Raw genomic sequence first — 24,625 nt, forward strand, 5'->3', positions numbered from 1 at the left:
GAGTCGGACACCACTGAAGCGACTTAGCAGCAGCAGCAGGAGAAACACTAGCTACTCGACAAGTCTTGTTTCTCTTGAATTTTGCTATCCCTGACAGCAAGTATCCATCCCCTCCTTGATTTCCACAGATTTTGGTGAACATGAGAAACAGGAGCTGGCGATCACTCCTCAGGTTGGTGCCAGTTTTACCTGGTCCAGACCCACGTCCCAGAGGTGTCTGCTGGTTATTACTCAGAAGGCACTGTGAGACCTGTGGCCACTTGAGGGAGCCAGAGAGCCGGGAATGCACTGGGGCCCAGCGCGAGGCTAGGGAGCCTGCGTGTGCTAATCCCGGGGCTGGAGGGCAGAGGGCTGTGAGAGTCTAGCCGGACATCCACGGGCAAACGTTTTATGAACTGCAGCTGACGTGCGAACACATGGTATCGTGATTCCAAAGAATAAAGAAAGAAAAGAAAAGCTTCAGAGTTATAGAAACCCTTTGAAGATTTAGAACAGTATTCTTTTGTCTCTTGCTGCTGGGATTACATTCTGAATTGCCCGGGAATCATGATTTCACATATTATGTTCTATTCTCAGAACATGTTGTCTCCATTTTAGGCCTAGGAAGAGCAGAATCCAAGTTGTGGGTGGTGATTACTATTAAAGGAAACAAAAGCTGTGTGGATCCTGAGGTTTTGGGGAAGGAAATGCAGGTGCTAATTTGGGGTTGAAGAAATTGCTGGCTGCAGTGTGGGGACCCTGCCAGGGATTGAGGCCTCAGGGAGCACTGAGTCAAGATGTGAGCTCTAACAGATGATCCTTTTCAACCTGGAATACACAAGCCCCACAGCCCCAGTGATCAGGTGGCCAGGGAAAGACTAGTTGTCTCTCTGTGCTTTTCTTCCTTAGATTCTCTGATGGGGGAGAGTTTTTGTTTTGTATACTTAATACCAGAATCTCAGTACTCAGAAGCTGTGGACTTTATTTGACTGCAGAAAGTAAAACTCTTTGGTATTTCTTTGCCATGCCTTTGCCCTGCTTTGTTTTCTCTTGTTTTTGTAATAACTATCATCTGCTTTAATTAGAGAAGCATGCTAAATTTTCAGCACTTTCCCTCCTATTCCTAGGTGTCATTCTAAATCAAAGCTTAAGGTCTCTAGATTTTATTTTTCTCCAAAAGGAAAAAGGCTTTGGTTATATAGTCCTTTTCAAATAAAGTTTTATTAATACACTAAACATACTTTCCAGGCTCTCAGTGATCTGTGTTGGTGATGAGAAAGCATCATGCAGGTTTCTGTAAACACAGAACTCTGTCCAGCAGACTTGGAATCTTTTCCTGAGCTGGATGAAAGCCTAACCCAGCTTCCCAGCCCTGAGAAAAAACGGAATTATCTACTTTTACAGTGTAGGATTTCATGTTATCCAGCTGCAACATAATTGCTGTCATAGACACAGTCTCAGTCCCTGGAAACATGACAGCTGAGAGCAGGCCATCGTAAGTGCTGCTTTGAGGGTATAGAATCTGACAAATACCCCAGTGTGTGCCTCCTCTAGAAACAAATAATGGAGGGGTATAAATCAGAAAAGAAGGAGGTGATGTAGGCATTATGATAGTAGGGCAAGAGTGGAGCAGCCAGGGATGGCAGATGAGATATGTGTGCTGCTGACAAGCTAACAGAAGGCATCGGAGCTCCACAGTCTTCCCTCTGCTCCCTGTTGGTAAAGGAGTAAACTGAAGCCAATTAAATGCATCGTGAGTTTTTTTTTTAAGAAGTAAGGATAAAGAATTTTATTTGAACCTAAACATTGTTTCTGTTATCATTAGGTATGCTATGTTGACTATGGTTTTAGTGAAAATGTTGAAAAGAGCAAAGCATACAGATTGAACCCGAAGTTCTGTTCACTCTCATTCCAAGCTACAAAGTGTAAGCTTGCAGGTAAAAAGAAACTTTTTTAAAAAGCTCTCCACTTTGATGTGTATTATCATTGTACTTTGGGGTAGTTAAATCCAAAAGCATACTAAGTATTTCCAGGTGTTAAATGTGTTATTTCTTGAAAGGTATAAGTAAATTCATGTTTAATGTTCTCTCCATAGGATTTGATCATTACAAAAATGTTATAATGTTTTTATATATTTTTGTTGCATTATACATAACATATGGGCTTCCTTTGTAGCTCAGTTGGTAAAGAATCTGCCTGCAATGAAGGAGACCCGGGTTCAATTCCTGGGTTGGGAAGATCCCCTGGAGAAGGAAGTGGCAACCCACTCCAGTATTCTTGCCCAGAGAATCCCATGGACAGAGGAGCCTGGCAGGCTATAGTCCATGGGGTCACAAAGGGTTGGACACGACTTAGCGACTAAACCACCATTCAGACCACCACCATACATAACAGATAGCATATTTAGTGTTATTATTCGGAAATCTACTGGACATCTGAGAGGGTTTGGTGGTTGTTGCCCTAACTGCCCTAGCAGCAGCTACTCGAGGCCCTGTATTGTGGGATTTGGTCAGTTTAAATTGTGTCATTCAACCTGCTGTGAAGTGACTCCCAGCTTTCCTACTGAGATAGACTCTGTTCAGTTCAGTTCAGTTCAGTCACTCAGTCGTGTCCGACTCTTTGCGACCCCATGAATCGCAGCATGCCAGGCCTCCCTGTCTATCACCAACTCCCAGAGTTCACTCAGACACGTCCATCGAATCAGTGATGCCATCCAGCCATCTCATTCTCTGCCGTCCCCTTCTCTTCCTGCCCCCCATCCCTCCCAGCATCAGAGTCTTTTCCAGTGAGTCAACTCTTCACATGAGGTGGCCAAAGTAGTGGAGTTTTAGCTTTAGCATCATTCCTTCCAAAGAACACCCAGGACCGATCTCCTTTAGAATGGACTGGTTGGATCTCCTTCCTGTCCAAGGGACTCTCAAGACTGGAAAAGGTCAGTTTTCATTCCAATCCCAAAGAAAGGCAATGCCAAAGAATGCTCAAACTACCGCACAATTGCACTCATCTCACACGCTAGGAAAGTAATGCTCAAAATTCTCCAAGCCAGGCTTCAGCAATACGTGAACCATGAACTTCTGGATGTTCAAGCTGGTTTTAGAAAAGGCAGAGGAACCAGAGATCAAATTGCCAACATCCGTTGGATCATGGAAAAAGCAAGAGAGTTCCAGAAAAACATCTATTTCTGCTTTATTGACTATGCCAAAGCCTTTGACTGTGTGGATCACAATAAACTGTGGAAAATTCTGAAAGAGATGGGAATACCAGACCACCTGACCTGCCTCTTGAGAAACCTATGTGCAGGTCAGGAAGCAACAGTTCGAACTGGACATGGAACAACAGACTGGTTCCAAATAGGAAAAGGAGTACATCAAGGCTGTATATTGTCACCCTGCTTACTTAACTTACATGCAGAGTACATCATGAGAAACACTGGTCTGGAAGAAGCACAAGCTGGAGTCAAGATTGCTGGGAGAAATATCAATAACCTCAAATATGCAGAAAGACTCTGTAGGTATTGCTTATTACCATGGAGCACCCTCTCATGCACTCAAGCACAAGCCTGGCTATAGGTCACGGTCAGTCTCTGGCACTGTCAAGTATTACTGTTTTTTCTTTTTTCCTCCTCGAGGAGGCATAGAGAAATGCATGTGTGTGAGGATAACGTGTCGGGATGGCCTAAAAGTCTGAGAGACAAATGTTAATGTTGTGGAAAGGCATGGAAATATGTGTGCATCATGCAGGACAGCTGGATTTAGATTCAGAAAATGATGTAAATTGTTTTCATGAAAATTAGACCTGTGAAGAAATACCTCCTCCCAGCAGGGCTAAGTCTCTGCGTCAGAGGAGCTAGATTCGGCTCTGTCTGTGAGATATATCCTGAGTAACTTTAAAATCTTGTGACAAACTTGTGGAAGTTGGTTTTGAAAAGAACATACCAGGAGTACAGGTAAAGATTTGGGATGCTGAAATGAAAGGTTTAATAGAAGCTTAACTATGGAGAAGGCAGTGGCACCCCACTCCAGTACTCTTGCCTGGAAAATCCTATGGACAGAGGAGCCTGGTAGCCTGAAGTCCATGGGGTCACTAAGAGTCGGACACAACTGAGCGACTTCACTTTCACTTTTCACTGTCACACATTGGAGAAGGAAATGGCAACCCACTCCATTGTTCTTGCCTGGAGAATCCTGGGGACGGGGGAGCCTAGTGGGCTGTCGTCTATGGGGTCGCACAGAGTCAGACACGACTGAAGTGACTTAGCAGCAGCAGCAGCAGCTATGGAAAACAGGATAAGAACAAGAGAAAGGTATGTCATAAGCAATCTGTGAACTTTTGCTTATGGATTTAAAGGGGGAAAACATAGAAATAGACATTGTAGTACCATTGGAGAAGTGATGCCCTAGTTTAATTAGTTTTTTAACAGATTAACTTAAACTCCAGAACTTTGGCCACCTCATGCGAAGAGTTGACTCATTGGAAAAGACTCTGATGCTGGGAGGGATTGGGGGCAGGAGGAGAAGGGGACGACAGAGGATGAGATGGCTGCATGGCATCACTGACTCGATGGACATGAGTCTCAGTGAACACCGGGAGTTGGTGATGGACAGGGAGGCCTGGCGTGCTTCGATTCATGGGGTCGCAAAGAGTTGGACACGACTGAGCGACTGATCTGATCCGATCTGATATATGATCTATGAAATTACAATTTTCTAAGAATAAAGAATAATTAGACTATGATAAAATTCACCTAATACCCATATTACATTAAACAATATTTAATCTTTCTTTCATAAATCAAAAAGTCCTTTGGTATTCTCAGTGCCATCATGGTGTACTTGAAAAGAAAGGGAGAGGGGAGGCTATCTAAATTTTCAATAAATGCATGTTTGTGAAAGAAATAATTGTGTATACTTACTTAGAAACTGAAAAAAAAAACACCAAGGTTATACTTTTAGGAAGAATGTTATAAATCCATGACTATAAGACATAATTGGTTGCTAATTTTTTATATGCATTAGTCTCTTTGTTTTAAATATGTGCTTGTAAATAAAGTGAAGGCTATTTCTCCTAAGGTAGAAATTCAGATTGATCATCAACTTCTCTTCGTGCTGTAAGATTGCCTGCAGCTAGTGTAATCATTCAAAAAGACTTTCACATTATAGTGAATATTTTTAAACCTAAGGCTGGATACTACAAAGAAGTTTGTAAAACAAAGCTTCCCTATAAAGTTTAAGAATTTTGTAGTAGATTCATAATTGTAGTAAGTAGACAGAATGAATTCAATCAGTGTTTCTTAAAATGTTTCTTCTAATTAAATATAAATTTAAATATTCAATATTTTTCAGGGTTGGAAGTTCTAAGTGATGATCCTGACTTAGTGAAAGTGGTGGAATCTTTAACTTGTGGGAAGATCTTTGCAGTGGAAATACTTGAAAAAACGGACATTCCACTGGTTGTTCTGTATGATACCTCAGGAGAAGATGACATCAACATCAATGCCACCTGCTTAAAGGCCATATGTGACAAGTCACTAGAGGTTCACCTTCAGGTACCACCATGACCCCTGCTGTCTGTTCACACATATCACAGGAAAGAAATTCACTAGAATAGAATGTGGTACATTTTAGGCTAACATTAGATACAGACAGAATACATATGTATTGAGAAAAAAAGATAGAGGGGAGTTAAAAGTAGGGGGAAATGCCAAACCATAAAGAGTAATTGTTAAGAATTGGATTTTTATTTTATTTCTGAGTTCCTACAAAGAGCATATATTAATTTTATATGAAATTATTTTGCAAATATAAGGGAAGATAATTCAAAAGAAGGGAAAATTAGATCAGTGAAGATGTTCATTGAATTGCTAGCTTTAGCATTTTTAAAATGTGAAGAACATAAATTTCTGCAGGAAAGGACACCTTTAAATAAATTATGGAGCAGCCACTCTAAAGAATAGGATTAGGTGTTAAAAATGATTATTTTAGAAACTTCATAACAACATTGGTAAAGTATTGTTTTAATTATCAATAGAACAACAGTGAATTTCCTTCATACTTCATATTATGATTTGACTAAAAGTGGCTAAAATTAAACCTTTTCTGTTTGTTTAAAGTTACTGAAATTCACGTGGGCCATTGGCAAGGATTAGAAAGTAGACTAATAATGGGATTGATCTTTTGAGAGTTGTTTATTTTCATTTCTGTTAATATTGCAAAAATATTTATATAATAATTCTTTTTCTAAATTAATGGGACTAAGATCTTAGCATCTGGTCCCTTCCATGGCAAATAGATGGGGAAAAAGTGAGTGACAGACATTATTTTCTTGAGCTCCAAAATCACTGCAAATGGCAACCGCAGCCACAAAATTAAAGACGCTTGCTCCACGGAAGAAAAGCTGTGACAAAGCTAGTGTTAGTTGCTCAGTCATGTCTGACTCTTTGCGACCTCAAGGACTATAGCCCACCATGCTTCTCTGTCCATGGGATTCTCCAGGCAAGAATACTGGAGTGGGTTGCCATTCCCTTCTCCAGGGGATCTTCCTGACCCAGAGATTGAACCTGGGTCTCCCTCATTGCAGCTAGATACTTCACTGTCTGAGCCACCAGGGTAGTCTCAAATCTAGACAGCGTGTTGAAAAACAGACATCGCTTTGCTGACAAAGCTCTGTATAGTCAAAGCTGTGGTATTTTTCAGTAATCATGTACAGATGTGAGAGTTGGACCATAAAGAAGGCTGAAACTGAAAGTGAAAATCGCTCAGTCGTGTCTGACTCTTTGCAACCCCATGGACTATACAGTCCATGGATTTCTCTAGGCCAGAATACTGGAGTGGGTAGCCTTTCCCTTCTCCAGGGGATCTTCCCAACTTAGAGATCAAACCCAGGTCTCCCACATTGCAGGCAGATTCTTTACCAGCTGAGCCACAAGGGAAGCCCAAAGAAGGCTGAGTGCCAAAGTATTGATGCTTTTGAATTGTGGTGCCAGAGAGGACTTTCAAGAGTCCGTTGGACAGTAAGGAGTTCAGACCAATCAATCATAAAGGAAATCAACTCTGAATATTCACTGGAAGGACTGATGAAACTCCAATACTTTGGCCACCTGCTGCAAAGAGCTGACTCATTAGAAAAGACCCTGATGCTGGGAAAGATTGTGGGCAGGAGGAGAAGGGGATTACAGGGGATGAGATAGTTGGATGGCATCGTTAACTCAATGGACATGAGTTTGAGCAAACTCCAGGAGATGGTGAAGGACAGGAAAGCTTAGCATGCTGCAGTGCATGGGGTCACAAAGAGTCAGATACGACTTAGCAGCTGAACAACAACAAAATTAATGGGGAGAAGATAAACCAGAGTTAAAGATATTCTTAGCCTATTAGGGGAAAGTGGTAATAATATAATATATACAAAATGTCTACTCTGTGCCTGATACAACTGAGAGCAGATACTCCTTTTGAAAGAGAGATAGCCAAACTAGTTTTTCCCATTTGCATTATGAATTTCATTCTATCCTATCTGTCCTCCTGCTTGCTTTGAAAATTGTAAAATGCAGAGACTTTCAGTGAACTACCCCTTCGGTAGGTAAGAGCTGCACTCTGTTCTCAAGCATGCTTGGTGTGTCCTTTGTTCCAGGTTGATGCCATGTACACTAATGTCAGAGTGACTAACATTTGCTCCGATGGCACACTCTACTGCCAGGTGCCTTGTAAGGGTCTGAACAAGCTCAACGACCTTCTGCATAAGATAGAGGAATACTTCCACTGTAAGGTATGGCTGAGCAGCATCTGTTTCCAAGATGAGTCCTAGCGTTGCAAACAAGAGGAGTCACTAAATTGTATTCTTGTAGTAAGTTTTGAACAGTTTAAGGTAGAATCTCTAAAATAGAGGGTAAGATCCCCAGACTTCAGAATTTGAAACAGAACCCCTCCCTGGTTTCTGCAGGGTAGAATGAGGATAATAAGAGTGAGTATCCACAGGGCCTGGCTCATAGAAAGTGCTCAATGACGGGTCGAGGTGCAGTTGAGGAGCCTACAGTGCAGCTGCCTGTGACTGTCGTCTTGTGCAGCTGGCTCCTCTGCCTGAACAAAGACAGAACCATGGAATTTACAAGGAGAATAAAACTTACAAGGAATCATTCCCCAAGCTCTTTATGGTCCCTGAGAGAACCTGTACCCTGGTAAATGTGGTTCTACAGTTATACTTATTAATAATCTCTTACCGCCTGTAATGCAGGAGACTTGGGTTCGATCCCTGGGTTGGGAAGATCCCCTGGAGAAGGGAAAGGCTACCCACTCCAGTATTCTGGCCTAGAGAATTCCGTGGACTGTATAGTCCATGGGGTCGCAAAGAGTCGGACATGCCTGAGCCACTTTAACTTTCACTCTTAGGTTGCCCTTTAATTCTAGTATCATTTTCTCTGAATCAAGATCTATAGAGGTTTTCTTTTAAGTTCCTAAAGGGATTTCCTTACCTCCATTAGGACATTGTAGTCGTAATCCACAATATGCTGTGGTTTCCAAATGACTAAACTCCTGTGCCCTTTCAACTCTGACCCCCTTACCCTGGAAGTGAACGCTTCTCTCTAACCTACAGAGCACCCCAAGGGCCTCACAGCACTTGTACGCAGCATTGTTTCAGCTGTTTGGACGTTTATTTGCTTTACTAGAGTGTAGGCTTCCTGAGGGCAGAGACTGAACCTCCCCAGGTTCTGGTAAGTACCTAATTCATTTAGGTACTGTAGTATGTTATCTAGTGTCTTACATAAAATCAGTATTCCAAAATATTTTCTGAATTGGAATAAACTTGTGTTCAGACTACAGCCTAGAATCAAGACATTAGATCTGTAACTTTACCTCTTTCTCCATTGCAGATGTCTTATAGGTATCCCAGGAGCATTACTTAAGTTTGATTTGCTAATCTATCCTGGAGAAATCTGAGACACCCAGAAGGTGGACTGTAGTTATTCATTTACATGCGTGTGCTTATTATCTATAGTGATGAAAAGCACCCTTGATAGTTCTTAGTGCCCTGGGAACTCAAGTGGAGGGAGACATTGCCTTTGGGGAGAGTAGAAACATTTACCCTGAAGGAAAGAACCAATGGCAGGTCCCCAGCTTCAAGCTACAGAGAGGAGGAGGATGAAGATACTGAACTGGCACTGATATCCACATTTGTGTTGATAACATTTCTTTTGTTTTGGAATTAAATCTTTTCTTTGAATCTGAATGTTAACAGAAGAGAAGAGGAGGCCTAATGGACAGCTAATCTAACCACCTCCCTCTCATCCAGGCTGTTCTTTTTATCAGATTCATCCTCCTCCTTTGTGTTTAACTGATGGTGCCAGAGCCTGGATGAATCATCCTGACCTCCATGCTATCATTTTTAGACGTGTTAACAGGGCTGATTTATGATCCATGTGCAAGGAAGGAGAGTAGAAACATTCACTGTAAAGGAAAGAGTAGACGGCTGCCACCAACAAGCACAGGAGGAAAAAGGCCGGAGCCCTACAAGCCAGTACACATGCTGTGTCCGCTGCAGTGCAGGCCTCACTGGAAGTCTGACCGTGGACAGGGAGGCAGTCGACCTGCACCACAGCAGTGGTGTGGCAACGTTGCTGTGAGTAATAAGTGTGTCATGTGTTTGTGTTTTGCAGCACATGACTTCTGAGTACTTCGTTTCATTACCCTTCTGTGGGAAAGTCTGCCTCTTCCACTGCAAAGGAAAATGGCTACGAGTAGAGGTAAAATTAGTCACTTGACTGTTTTTTAAATTTAAGATGAACTATTTCAGATGTACAAACAAGATTTTTTTGTTGTTGTTTAAAAAAAAATCACCAGTTTAAGAAATGAAACATAACTATTACAGTTGACCCTGCCTGTCGGCAGCCCTTGTTTTTACTTCCTCCCCTGGGCATACCAGCTGAGTGTGGTGTTTCTCATTCCTCTTCACTGCTTTATACTTTTACTATATTTGTGTCTATACAAACACACTTTTACTATCTGTGTATTTCAAAATAGAAATAATCAAAATACAGAAATGAATAGTATGTATAATGTTGTTCAGTTGCCCAGTCATATCTGACTCCTTGTAAACCCATGGACTGCAGCATGCCAGCCTCCCTGACCCTCACTATCTCCCAAGTTTGCCCAAGTTCATGTCCATTGCATCAGTGATGCCATCCAGCCATCTCATCCTCTGACGCCCTCATACTTACAGTAATACTTACAGTAAAAACATAAATACTTAAAGTAAAAACGTGAATAAAGTATAACTGAATGAATGTTTTAAAATTTTATATAAATCGTAAAATGTATTTTACGAAAAACAAAAGAAATGCAAAAAAGCAAAATGGCTGTCTGAGGAGGCCTTACAAATAGCTGTGAAAAGAAGAGAAGTGAAAAGCAAAGGAGAAAAGGAAAGACATACCCATTTGAATGCAGAGTTCCAAAGAATAGCAAGGAGGAATAAGAAAGCCTTCCTCGGTGATCAATGCAAAGAAATAGAGGAAAACAATAGAATGGGAAAGACTAGAGATCTCTTCAAGAAAATTAGATATACCAAGGAAACATTTTATGCAAAGATGGGCTCGATAAAGGACAGAAATGGTATGGACCTAACAGAAGCAGAAGATATTAAGAAGAGGTGGTAAGAATACATAGAAGAAGTGTACAAAAAAGACCTTCATGACCCAGATAATCACGATGGTGTGATCACTCACCTAGAGCCAGACATCCTGGAATGTGAAGTCAAGTGGGCCTTAGGAGGCATCACTACAAACAAAGCTAGTGGAGGTGATGGAATTCTAGTTGAGCTATTTCAAATCCTGAAAGATGATACTGTGAAAGTACTGCACTCAATATGCCAGCAAATATGGAAAACGCAGCAGTAGCCACAGGACTGGAAAAGGTCAGTTTTCATTCCAATCCCAAAGAAAGGTAATGCCAAAGAATGCTCAAACTACCACACAATTGCACTCATCTCACACGCTAGGAAAGTAATGCTCAAAATTCTCCAAGCCAAGCTTCCGCAGTATGTGAACCATGAACTTCCAGATGTTCAAGCTGGTTTTAGAAAAGGCAGAGGAACCAGAGATCGAATTGCCAACATCCGCTGGATCATGGAAAAAGCAAGAGAGTTCCAGAAAAACATCTATTTCTGCTTTATTGACTATGCCAAAGCCTTTGACTGTGTGGATCACAGTAAACTGTGGAAAATTCTGAAAGAGATGGGAATACCAGACCACCTGACCTGCCTCTTGATAAACCTATATGCAGGTCAGGAAGCAACTGTTCGAACTGGACATGGAACAACAGACTGGTTCCAAATAGGAAAAGGAGTTCGTCAAGGCTGTATATTGTCTCCCTGCTTACTTAACTTATATGCAGAGTACATCATGAGAAACGCTGGGCTGGAAGAAGCACAAGCTGGAATCAAGATTGCCAGGAGAAATATCAATAACCTCAGATATGCGGATGACACCACCCTTATGGCAGAAAGTTAAGAAGAACTAAAGAGCCTCTTGATGAAAGTGAAAGAGGAGAGTGAAAAAGTTGGCTTAAAGTTCAACATTCAGAAGACGAAGATCATGGCATCCGGTCCCATCACTTCATGGCAAATAGATGGGGAAACAGTGGAAACAGTGACACACTTTATTTTGGGGGGGCTCAAAAATCACTGCAGATGGTGACTGCAGCCATGAAATTAAAAGACGCTTACTCCTTGGAAGGAAAGTTATGACCAACCTAGATAGCATATTGAAAAGCAGACATTACTTTGCCAACAAAGGTCCATCTAGTCAAGGCTGTGGTTTTTCCAGTGGTCATGTACGGATGTGAGAGTTGGACTGTGAAGAAAGCTGAGCACCAAAGAATTGATGCTTTTGAACTGTGGTGTTGGGGAAGATGCTTGAGAGTCCCTTGGACTGCAAGGAGATCCAACCAGTCTGTCCTAAAGGAGATCAGTCCTAGGTATCCATTGGAAGAACTGATGTTGAAGCTGAAACTCCCAATACTTTGGCCACCTGATACGAAGAGCTGACTCATTGGAAAAGCCCCTAATGCTGGGAGGGATTGAGGGCAGGAGGAGAAGGGGAACACAGAGGATGAGATGGTTGGATGGCATCATCGACTTGATGGACATGGGTTTGAGTGAACTCCGGGAGTTGGTGATGGATGGGGAGGCCTGGCGTGCTGCAGTTCATGGGGTTGCAAAGAGTCGGACACGACTGAGTGACTGAATTGAACTGAACCTAGGTCCAAAGACCTCTACTTACAGGGAGTGCCTGAACCCATCTACCATAATCATATGCATATTGTGCGTGTGTATGTGTATGTGTGTATGATGTATTTTGGAGGGAAAGTATTCATAATTTTCATAAGATTCTGAAAGAAGCCAACCCTAAGAAGGTAAGAATCATTGCTTTATCGAATTTTAATACAACATAGCAACATTTTGATAACTTAATTGTACTGATTTTCCCTTTTAGTAAATCTTAATCATGACCACTTCAATAAAAGCATCAGTTTTGAAATAATTATTGTCATGAATGTGAATGTGTCTTAGAAAGTCGAGATCTGGGTATATGACTAAAAGTTATGTGCTTAGCTATAAACTTTAAAGCGTGACTTGTTAAAAAGAACACAACATTATTTGAATTTTAAAGCTCTGTGCTGTCTAGTGTATAATATATAAATGCATAAATGCTTAATTTTTAAGCCTTTTATTTTGAAATAATTTTAGACTTTTAAAAAGTTGCAAAAATATTTCAAAGAGTTCCCATATACCTTTTCCTTTTACCCACCATCGCCAATTGATAACATCTTGTATAACCATTATCAAAACCAGGAAATTAACACTGGTACAACATTATTAACTAATCTGCAGAACATACTGACGTTCCCAGATTGTCTTCCAAATGTCCTTTTTCTGGTCCTCCAAGTTGTATTTAGTTGTCCTATCTTAGTTTCCTCTAACCTGACAGTTGCTCAGTCCTTGTTGTTTGTGGCCTTTTGAAGAATAGCAATATTTTGTAGAGTATCTCTCAACTTTAGTTTCTCCGTGTCCGTTAGAACTGGACATGGAACAACAGACTGGTTCCAAATAGGAAAAGGAGTACGTCAAGGCTATATACTGTCACCCTGCTTATTTAACTTATATGCAGAGTACATCATAAGAAACGCTGGGCTGGAAGAAGCACAAGCTGGAATCAAGATTGCTGGGAGAAATATCAGTAACCTCAGATATGCAGATGACACCACCCTTATGGCAGAAAGTGAAGAGGAACTAAAAAGCCTCTTGATGAAAGTGAAAGAGGAGAGTGAAAAAGTTGGCTTAAAGCTCAGAGTTCAGAAAACTAAGATCATGGCATCTGGTCCTTCACTTCATGGAAAATAGATGGGGAAACAGTGGAAACAGTGTCAGATTTTATTTTGGGGGGCTCCAAAATCACTGCAGATAGTAATTGCAGCCATGAAATTAAAAGATGCTTACTCCTTGGAAGGAGTGTTATGACCAACCTAGATAGCATATTCAAAAGCAGAGACATTACTTTGCCAACAAAGGTCCGTCTAGTCAAGGCTGTGGTTTTTCCCGTGGTCATGTATGGATGTGAGAGTTGGACTGTGAAGAAAGCTGGGCGCCAAAGAATTGATGCTTTTGAACTGTGGTGTTGGAGAAGACTCTTGAGAGTCCCTTGGGCTGCAAGGAGATCCAACCAGTCCATTCTAAAGGAGATCAGTCCTGGGTGTTCATTGGAAGGACTGAGGCTAAAGCTGAAACTCCAGTACTTTGGCCACCTCATGAGAAGAGTTGACTCATTGGAAAAGACTCTGATGCTGGGAGGAATTGGGGGCAGGAGGAGAAGGGGACGACAGAGGATGAGATGGCTGAATGGGATCACCGACTCAATGGACATGAGTTTGAGTAAACTCCAGGAGTTGGTGATGGACAGGGAGGCCTAGCGTGCTGTGATTCATGGGGTCTCAAAGAGTCGGACGCAACTGAGCAGCTGAACTGAACTGAACTGATAATCAGGTTATACCTTTTTGGCAAATACTTTCTCATTGCATGCTCAAATACTTTAGATAAATATCTAGTATTACTTTTATTGCTATCAAATTGTGATTATCTACCTTTAGGGTAGCAGAGGTGTTCATTCTCTTAATGATGCATGGAAAGGGAAAGAAAAATGATTAGTGAAAAGCAGATCCTGTGTTTAAGTGATGTATTTGCTCTTGACATTTTAACTTGTTTAACTTTAGCACATACATATTCTGAACTTATTCCATACATCCAACCAACTTTATTCAATGCAGAGGCCATTGCTCTCCATTTCCCTGTAGAAGTGATCAGCCTTCACTCTGTACCATCTTCCAGTCAATTTTCAGAACTGACACTTGACTTCTGCCCACACTCCATCAGAGAGCCTGTTCTTGTGAAAGCATCTTTATTATGCAGTCAGATTAGTATCTTCCAGGTCTTGTCTTTCCAAACCTCTTTGCATCAAATAGTGGTGAAACTTGAAATTCTCTTCTCACTAAAGTACCATATTATCAAATGCTAATCTTCCTTGTGATAGTCTAATGATTCTTTCTCTTATTTTTCACCCAAAACCTCCCTCCATCCCCACTTCTGAAATGTCAGTGTCAGTGTCCCCAAGTCCTGTCTTGGCTTATCAGTCTTCTTGGCCTCTTTATCCTTCTGGGTAATCCTATCTCATAGTTTCAGGTACCATTTCAGCCCTAATGACTTCCAAACTAATTTCCAGCCCCTGGTGAACTGTAGATTTAAGCAAAAAGCCAGCCCAGTTGTTCATTTCACAAACTAAGTTCTGTGTGTCTGAATCCTTACCTTTCTCCCATGTCTCTGTTTTAGTGGCACCTCCCTTTGTGCAGCCATTCAGGCTGTTTCTTAAGAGTTATCTTTGAATCCTACATCTTCCTCAGCCCTGCAATGTAACTTATCACCAAATGCTGCTGATTTTACATCTTTGTCAATTCTTGCCCAGATCACTGCAGTACCACACCGTTTCCTCTGCCTTCACCGTTGTCTTCCTCAAGTCAAGCTCTGTACCACTAAGAGTGAGCAACCCAAAATGCAAATAGTAACACATCCAGCTTATGATGAGATTTACTGTTTCCACAGCACTACTTGTTTGGTAAACTGATCTCATTTAATGTTTGCAAAACCCTATTATCCCTGTTTGTACTGATGAGGAAAGTAACTCAGCTAATAAGTAGGGTAATTGACATGTAACTGTCTGAGCCACCAGGGAAGCCCAAAACAAAATCTATCAGATCCCAAAGCCCTGGTTAGCAATTTTATAAAGTTGACCACCTCATTCTTCTACTTAAGGCTTGACATTGGCTTCTAATCTGCAGGGTGAAGTCTCAGTTCTTGAAGACATGTCTGGCTCTGCTGACCTTCCCTTTGCCTGTCTCCCAGCCTCACCTCTTGCCTTGGCTGGTCTCTCACTTGATGCTCTAATGTAACCACAATGCTTGTAGTCACCACATGTGAGAAATATGTGTGTGCCTTTGCCTATCCTCTCCCCTCTATTTGAAATGTCGCAGTTAGCCTCTAACTAGACTCCTACCAATCAATCTGGTTTACTCCCATTCATCATTTAAGGTCCAGCTCTGAAAGGACATAAATTTGTGAAATTTACGAAACCAGTTTGTGAAAAAGGAAATACACGTGACTAATAAATATGATTATTTCTTTAAGTGACAAAAATTTACACAACTTAAATTATCCAAAGTGATTTGTTAGATAAGTCACAATGGATAGACTTAGGTAAAATTACATAGAAAACAAATGACATGAAATATTTTTATGAGACATTGTGTGGAAAGCAGTGAACTATGAAATAGTATCTACAAACATGTTGTAATTTTTGTAAATCTAATTTTTTGTGAGTCATAGATAAAAGACTAGACAGATAACTGTAACCTATAGTAGATGAAGAGTAATTTTTATATCATTCTTTTTAAGTATCTAAATGTTCTGTAGTGTAGGCATTTTACTGAAATAAGAAAAGTAAATTTTGGGAAAAAAAGTACCAATTCTAGGCTTTCCTTCCTCCTGAAAGCTAGCTCTAACACCTGCCTCCTGCTGGGTCAGTTAACCACCCTGTGTGTTATCATACCCCACGCATATCTTCATTATCACCCTTACTACAGTATAGTATGGCATGTATTTGTCTCCTCTCTCACAGCACTAGGAGCTCTTTGAAAAGGGGTGGTATATCTCTGTAGCCCAGTTATGCCTGGATATGGCAAGCATCCATACCAATGTATATATTCGGTATGTGTGCATGAATAAATGAATAGATTTTAAAATATTGTTCCATGGGACTGTTTGTGTTTATCATGTCTTAAGAGGTTTAGAAATTTATGCTATTAATCAGGCATTACCTGGGGCGGTAGAAAAAGGCTTCACTTTTGGTGAATATGACTTCAGGCTGAGAGTGACCCAGTTCTTGACAGTCATCGTATTGAAAGCACCACCACCATGCTTAGGTAGCAGTTGGTGCAGTTGTAGATGTGAAATCTTAGTCCAGATAACCACCCCAGTGGGGTTGTATTTGGCCAGTGTAAATATTTAACAGGCTTTTCTGGTGGTGAAGAGAAAGCCTTTCAGCAGGTAAAGAATCCACCTGCAATGCAAGAGACACAGCAGACACAGATTCAATCCCTGGTTCAGGAAGATCCCCTGGAGGTGGGCATGACAACCTACTCCAGTATTCTTGTCTAGAGAATCCCATGGACTGAGGAGCCTGGCAGGCTCCAGTCCCAAGAATCATGAAGAGTTGGACAGCTGAGCAACTAAGCACAAACACACACAAATATTTAACAGTGGTAAATACCACAGTGGTATTTTAGGGGCGTATTAGGGAAAACTGGACTTCCCTGGTGGCTCAGATAGTAAAGTGTCTGCCTACAATACGGGAGACCCAGGTTCAATCCCTGGATTGGGAAGATCTCCTGGAGAAGGAAATGGCAACCCCACTCCAGTATTCTTGCCTGGAAAATCCCATGGATGGACAAGCCTGGTAGGCTACAGTCCATGGGGTCACAAAGAGTCGGACACGACTGAGCGACTTCACTTTAGGGGAAACTGGGCATTTAAAGATACATCCAGAATCTTATATTGTAATGTTGCCATTTGACCACAGGTAGGTAATTATTCAGTATTCTTGGGCTTCCCTGGTGTCTCAGATGGTAAAGAATCCGCCTGCAATGAGGGAGACCTGGGTTTGATCCCTGAGTTAGGAAGATCCCCTGGAGGAGGGCATGGCAACCCACTCTAGTATTCTTGGGCTTCCCTGGTAGCTCAGCTGGTAAAGAACCCATCTGCAATGCAGGAGACCTCGGTTCAATTCCTGGGTGGGGAAGATCCCCTGGAGAAAGGATAGGCTACCCACTGCAGTATTCTGGGACTTCCCTAGTGGCTAGATGGTAAAGAATCCACCTGCAACGTGGGAGACCTGACTTTCTTAGTTCCAATTTTTAGTTAGGCCAAATGATACACATTATCATTGGGCTTTCTGACTAGGCAACAAAATAGCAAAATATGTTTTAAAAATATATAGTATTTACTTACTACAAGTGAAATTCTGTCTCTGAATTCTATTAATTTCCTGATTACTGAGACACAATAGTTTTTCTCTCCCTCATTTGCTAATATTTTGGAGAACTGAATGTTATACTCAACAACATATAATGATACACACCAAATTGTTTTATAATCAGTAGTGTCCTAGAGTTGCAAACATGGTAATTATTACTATATTTATGAATTAACAGCAAGATGTCAATTCTACTGTAAAAGAATATCTATTTGGGAAACAAGTACATTTTAAAATAAGAGAAAATTTAAACAGCATATAGTCTTTGTTGTTTATTATAATGCATTTTAGAGTTGTATGGAATGAAATTGAACAGAACTATTTTGGCCTGTTGGATATGCTAATAAATCAGCCAACACTTGTCTCTTCACAGATCACAAATGTGCACAGCAGCCGGGCCCTTGACGTTCAGTTCCTGGATGCTGGCACTGTGACGTCTGTGAAAGTGTCCGAGCTCAGGGAAATCCCCCCACGGTTTCTCCAAGAAATGATCTCAGTGCCACCTCAGGTACTGTATGTCCAGCCTGGGAGACTAACTGGAGGGAATTTGAACGCATTCATAATCACATTGTGAGATGCTCTCTCAGGTTTTGATAATGATTGAGCTTACAGCAAAACTGGAAATGATCCAAATGTGGAGTGGCTGACTGGGTTTCAGATGTAAAATTTTGCTTAAACAGGAAGGGCAGTCAGACTTAGAGAATATTGTTTGATAAATGTTTTTTCAAGCATGTCGAGTCATCAGGCTATATTGTCCAGTTAGAGATTCTATTTTAATAATTAGATGACTGTGCTGGCTTCTACAGTTTCAGGATATTATATGTCAATATTTACTTCCAGAGTTCTTAATTAAGTAACCTGTCTTGGATATGTTTATATTTAATCTTTTCTGCATAGATTTAGAGGGCTTGCCTGATAGCTCAGTTGATAAAGAATCCACCTGCAATGCAGGAGACCCTGGTTTGATTCCTGGGTTGGGAAGATCCACTGGAGAAGGGATAGGCTACTCACTCCAGTATTCTTGGGTTTCCCTTGTGGCTCTACTGGGAAAGAATCCGCCTGCAATGCAGGAGACCTGGGTTTTATCACTGGGTTGGGAAGATTCCCTGGAGAAGTATTCTGGCCTGGAGAATTCCATGAACTGTATAGTCCACAGGGTCACAAAGAGTCGGACGTTACTGAGCGACCTTCACTTCACTTCCATAGGTTTCAGTGAAAAGATTAACCGTAGTCTATCATTCCTCTTTTGATAGAAATCCAGATGATAAGAAGTTTGAACACCTCTGGCCTCTGTACCCCTTGTTAGAACACCCATCCAGGGCCAGCCTTACCTAGAAAAGGTTCCCGGGGCTGGAGGGGAAGGGGGTCTGTCCTACTGCTTCTGAGTGTCTGAAGGTTATACAAAGTGTACCTTCTTGGTAAAAGCCACTATAATTTGTTCTATTAACCTTACGGGATTTGTTATTTGATAATTGTGAAGTTGGGAGAACCCTTATAACCAGCTAGGCCAAGCCTCTGGCTAACAGCATCTCCCTAAGAGGTTGAGAGTAGCAAACAGATGGCCTTTGGCCAAGGCTGACCCATGAATATTGGATCTGAGCTGTTGGCTCGTATAGTGTTTTAAAATGTGAGTTAGTCATTTGCTTCTATCTTCTGAATCTAGAAAATGTGACTCTACTGAGCATTCCCTTTTATAGGACAGCTCTCTAAGGGAGCTTGGGAGTGCCATTCTCTGTAGGGGAGAGAGTGAGCTCTCCAGTGCCCAGGCCTCAGCCGGCCTGCCTCACTCCCCCATGCACACCAGGTAGCATCTGCTCTCAGTGACCTTGCCACGCAGAAAGGAGCCTCATCCAAGGGGCACAGTGGGAGACTGGGGGCCCTCAAGGGTGAAGAGAGGTGTGACAGTGAGGGTGGGGCTCAGAGAGGAAAGGAGGAATGTAAGAATCCTGGAAGTATTCTTCACAAAATGGCCTCCATCAATTCAAAGGCTCCCATGAGACTGGAGGGAGTCCCTGGGGTTATCTTTTCCTCCCTGAGGTAGACATTCTCCAGAAGCTTGTGCAGTGATGGTGGGAGGTAGAAAGCATCAGGGAAAATGAGGCTTTTAGGTATCAGTGGGTTTCAGTTTTTCTTAGCCTGCTTAATTCTCATAACAACCTCCTTCAAAAGTGAAAGTGGCTCAGTCGTGTCTGACTCTTTGTGTCCCTATGGGTCCGTGGAATTCTCCAGGCCAGAATACTGAAGTGGGTAGCTTTTCCCTTCTCCAGGGGAATCTTCCCAACCCAGGGATAGAACCTAGGTCTCCCACATTGCAGGTGGATTCTTTACCAGCTGAGCCACAAGGGAAGCCCTCTTTCAAAAAAGTGAGCACAAGTGCCTGGGGTACTCTAGAAATGCTTCATTCAACAGTAAATCTCCACAAAGAGTTCTACAGTGAGTCAGGTTTCCTCCAAATGACACTTCATTTTTTTTTTTTAAGTTGGACTTAGAGGGAAGACTTCAATGTAAGTCGTAATCTTGTCTTCATGACTTTGTGACCTTACTTACACAGGTTAGTATGTCAGTCTGTTTCACCGTCTGTAAAATCAGATGGCAACACTAGCCTGCCAGTATTGTAGTATTGTATTGTAGGGTGAGAAGTCCGTACCATGCCTTTATAACCCTGGCTCATAGGAATAAAGATAATGGTAGTAATATAAATAGGAACACAGACACTCCAGCCCAAGAGCTGTGATTGTCACTATTAGCTGTTGCTTGCTTTCTATCTTGGAAACATTTGACTTGTATGAAAATAATATTGACGTTACTCTTAAGTACCTATTTTAAGATGGTGTGCCCTCTTTTCCATTGTGTTTTATTTTCAGGCTATCAAGTGCTGTTTAGCAGATCTTCCACAATCTATTGGCATGTGGACCCCTGATGCTGTGCTTTGGCTAAGAGATTCTGTTTTGAATTGCTCAGACTGTAGCATTAAGGTTAGTTATCTTAATGGTCTTGATAAACGGGAGCTTGTCAGCCAAAAGGACTCATTTGGTTTTTGTGAAAGAATTTTATCTTTCTTTAAACTGATGCTTTCACATCTGACACACTTTTGTAGTTAGGAGATTGATTACATGTGTAGCTATGACACATTTCATGGTTTAATTTTTATTTAAGAATTTATCCTATATCTGCAGTATTATGTTTAAACCTTTTATATAATTTTTTGATTATTAATAAAGTAGCAGATAGTTTTCAGCTCTTAATTTGCTCCATGATAAGGAATTAAGTGCCTAACAAAGGACCACATATCTCTCTCTTTTTTTTTCTTTAAGATTTATTTATTTGTGTTTATTTTTTTTGGCTGTGTTGCATCTTTGTGCCGCACGAGCTTTTCTGTAGTGGAGGAGAGCAGGGGCTACTTCCTTGTTGCGGAGCAAGCACTCTAGTGCGCTGGCACAGGAGTTGTGGCACGTGAACTTAGTTGCTCCACAGCATGTGGGGTCTTCCCAGACCAGGGATCGAACTGATGTCCCTTGCGTTGCAAGGTGGGTTCTTAATCGGACCACCAGGGAAGCCCTGGACCATATATTTCTTGATAAATGTTTCTAAAGCCCATTTAAGTAAGTCCTGTATGTCTTTTTTTTCCTAAAGTAAAATGAATTATAAACAAATTTTGCTTATAATCTTGGTTTTCTGTCTCTTTTCCTAAAACTTATATAAACTGCTTTCTTTCTTTCACTATTGTGTTTCTTTTTCACACTCATCAGTCTGTATATCAAAAACACTGCTCATATTTCCAAGAATAGAAATGTAACATTAAAAAAAAGAAATGTAAGATAGTATTTCTCTATTTTAACTAATGTAAATAGTGTTATAATTTTATATAAGCATGTAACAGTTAACAGTGAAATGTCCTTGAGAAATTTCTTCATGAAGATCTCTCAGTTATTCTAGCCCACACTGATTTTCCTGTCTTCATTCTCCTCTAGGGCTTATCATGTACAGTCACACAGTTATGTACCATTTTGTATTCTTCAGTTGCCACACAAATATTGTTTTCTCAGCTAAATTTTCAGCTCCTAAAGCCAGGGTATTGGTCAATAAAAACATTTTTAGAGGTTGATGTTTGAAATAGTGTTTCTGTACCACTAATATATGAATTAACAGTCAGTACTTCATAAACCCTCAAAAGGATGAATTTAAATTGACTCCTCTTGCTACAAGGAAAACTTTTAAAGTAAATGACTTTAGAAGGATTGCCATGTTGGTGTTTCCTTGTCTTCACGTTTGTGTTCCTGCCTTAAATTTCTTAGCCCAGTTTGATAAAAGATAGAAGTATCTCATTTTTGTTGTTCCTAAGATAAACCAGAGGAGCTGGTGAGAAGAATTAACAGACACCCAGCCCTTGGGGGCACAGAGCAGCCTAGTCCCAGGTACCAGCATGTGGGGCTTCTGTACAGACTCTCCCACTGCCAACAGAAGAATGTAGACAGGTCGTCGGAGGTCTCCTGGGCAAAAGGTGCAAAATGGTGACTAATTTTGGCCTATTCAATGGAGCTTTCTTCCTCTTTTTCTCCCAAGGCCCCTCTCCTCTTATGTAACTAGGGAAGAGGAAGAGGGGTGAGAACAGATATTAGGACCAAATAAGGAATTTGGACCCAGGGTCCCAAAAGATATGGTGAAAGGCAAAGCTTTTTCCTTCCCCTTCCTGTCTGAAGTGCACCAGCACTAAGCAGAATGCTTATAGGATGTTTTGCTATTTTTATTGTTTTTATTGTTGAAGTTGGATGATGAGCACATGGGGATTCATCATGATATTCTTTCTACTTGGAGTGTTTTAACGTATCATTAATTTTAAAAAAATTAGTCATGGTAATCAGACTCAAACCTTTAGCAAGTCATGGTATTTTCAGTTTTTAGAGGTTAGTAAATTTTCCATTTCTACAAGGTGTTACTGGTTTCTAGACTGCTTGGACCTACGAGCTTATTCTTTGCTCCATCTGTGGTAGACAACTCATCTGACCTTAAATAAACTGATTTTTAGCAAGTTGGGTTTTTTGCAGAGTACTGTTTTTTAATATTTAAAGTTAACATAATGACCTCTAGGAATCCAGCATGAACTTGGATTTCTTAAATTGGTGTTTTGTGTTTTCCAAAGGTTACAAAAGTGGATGAAACCAGAGGTATTGCACATATTTATTTATTCACCCCCAAGAACTTCCCCGATCCTCACCGCAGTATCAATCGCCAGATTACAAACGCAGACTTATGGAAACATCAGAAGGATGTGTTTCTGAGTGCCATATCCAGTGGAGCCAGCTCCCCCAACACCAAAAGTGCGAACACCCCCATTTTGGGCAACACTGGAGAGACTTTCAGAAAGAGCCTCACAGATGTCCTCAAGAAGTCTGTGGTCAACCACCCCAGCTCTTTCTTTACAAAGGAACTGCCACCTCCTGTCCACTTATCCAAGCCAGGGGAACACATGGATGTGTACGTGCCTGTGGCCTGTCACCCTGGCTACTTTGTCATCCAGCCATGGCAGGAGATACACAAGCTGGAAGTTCTGATGGAAGAGATGATTCTGTATTACAGTGTGTCTGAGGAGCGCCATGTGGCAGTGGAGAAAGACCAAGTGTATGCTGCCAAAGTGGAAAATAAGTAGGTCCTTAGACAGAGCCTTTTATTCTCCTCCTAAGAAAAATCTGTAGAATGATACCAAGAGTCCTTAATCCCTGCAGGGGGACTTGTGTTAGTCTCCCATTCGTGCCTGACTCTTTGGGATCCCGTGGACTGCAGCCCACCAGGCTCCTCACTCCATGGGATTTTCCGGGCAAGGATACTGGAGTGCCATTTGGAACTACACAAATGGGAATTCTGAATGTGAAATGAGACCAGTGAATTATGTGATTTTCTAATATTTAAAATGATGTCGTTTAGCTGAAAATCTAATAACCATATTCCTGTTAAAGCCTAATTATATCAGAAGTGAAGGTTTAAACATTTTTTCTACTTTACTGTGAGAAAAAATATTTAGTATTCATATTTATTATTTAGGAAATAATGTTTTTTATGGATGACTTTTAAATCTTAAAAATAAGATACTTACTGGAGAAAATTTAGAAAATCCAAAAAAGTATAAGAAAACAAGGTCAGCCAACCAACATAACCCGTTAAACTACTTATGTATTTCTTCTAGGTTTTTCTCGTATACATATTTCTACAATTAGTATGTTACTATATATAATTTCGGAGAAGGCAATGGCACCCCACTCCAGTACTCTTGCCTGGGAAATCCCATGGATGGAGGAGCCTAGTAGGCTGCAGTCCATGGGGTCGTGAAGAGTCAGACAGGACTGAGCGACTTCACTTTCACTTTTCACTTTCAGGCATTGGAGAAGGAAATGGCAACCCACTCCAGTGTTCTTGCCTGGAGAATCCCAGGGACGGGGGAGCCTGGTGGGCTGCTGTCTGTGGGGTCGCTCAGAGTCGGACACGACTGAAGCGACTTAGCAGCATATGTAATTTCATACCTACTTTTTTCACTTTAATATAATTCTGTGAACCGTTTTTCATGTGATATCATTTCTTCATAAACATTTTTAATGGCTAAATATTCTATCATAAAGAGAAATCACAATTTACGTACCATTTTCTTTTTTATAGGTTTTTTTTTCCTCCCAGACTTTTCACTGTTGTAAATAATGTTGAACTGAAATCTTTGTTCAACTCTCTGATTATTTATGGGATAGATTCCTAGAAGAGAAATCACTTGTTTAAAGATTACAGGATTTCTGATATAGGCAGTTGGTTGCTTCCTAGAGAGCTTTTGCCACCTTTATAAGGTACTGCTGCTGCTGCTGCTGCTAAGTCGCTTCAGTCATGTCCGACTCTGTGCGACCCCACAGACGGCAGCCCACCAGGCTCCTCCGTCCCTGGGATTCTCCAGGCAAGAACACTGGAGTGGGTTGCCATTTCCTTCTCCAATGCATGAAAGGGAAAAGGGAAAGTGACACGACTCTTAGCGACCCCATAGACTGCAGC

At 41.2% G+C, this 24,625-nt stretch overlaps 1 protein-coding gene across 2 annotated transcripts in view; it reads left to right on the forward strand.

Annotated features, from left to right (window-relative positions):
• TDRD7 (tudor domain containing 7) overlaps positions 1 to 24,625 on the forward strand; it is a 102,643-nt gene that overhangs the window by 71,369 nt on the left and 6,649 nt on the right. For both annotated transcript variants that reach the window (XM_005905972.2, XM_005905973.2), the window contains 7 exons: positions 1,805 to 1,916; positions 5,322 to 5,524; positions 7,606 to 7,740; positions 9,626 to 9,712; positions 17,973 to 18,107; positions 20,464 to 20,574; positions 22,740 to 23,242. In XM_005905972.2, coding sequence (XP_005906034.1) covers positions 1,805 to 1,916; positions 5,322 to 5,524; positions 7,606 to 7,740; positions 9,626 to 9,712; positions 17,973 to 18,107; positions 20,464 to 20,574; positions 22,740 to 23,242 — 1,286 coding nt within the window. The remainder of the gene's footprint in view (positions 1 to 1,804; positions 1,917 to 5,321; positions 5,525 to 7,605; positions 7,741 to 9,625; positions 9,713 to 17,972; positions 18,108 to 20,463; positions 20,575 to 22,739; positions 23,243 to 24,625) is intronic.

The sequence above is a fragment of the Bos mutus genome, chromosome 8 (assembly GCF_027580195.1).
Source record: "Bos mutus isolate GX-2022 chromosome 8, NWIPB_WYAK_1.1, whole genome shotgun sequence".
NCBI classification, from domain to species: domain Eukaryota; kingdom Metazoa; phylum Chordata; class Mammalia; order Artiodactyla; family Bovidae; genus Bos; species Bos mutus.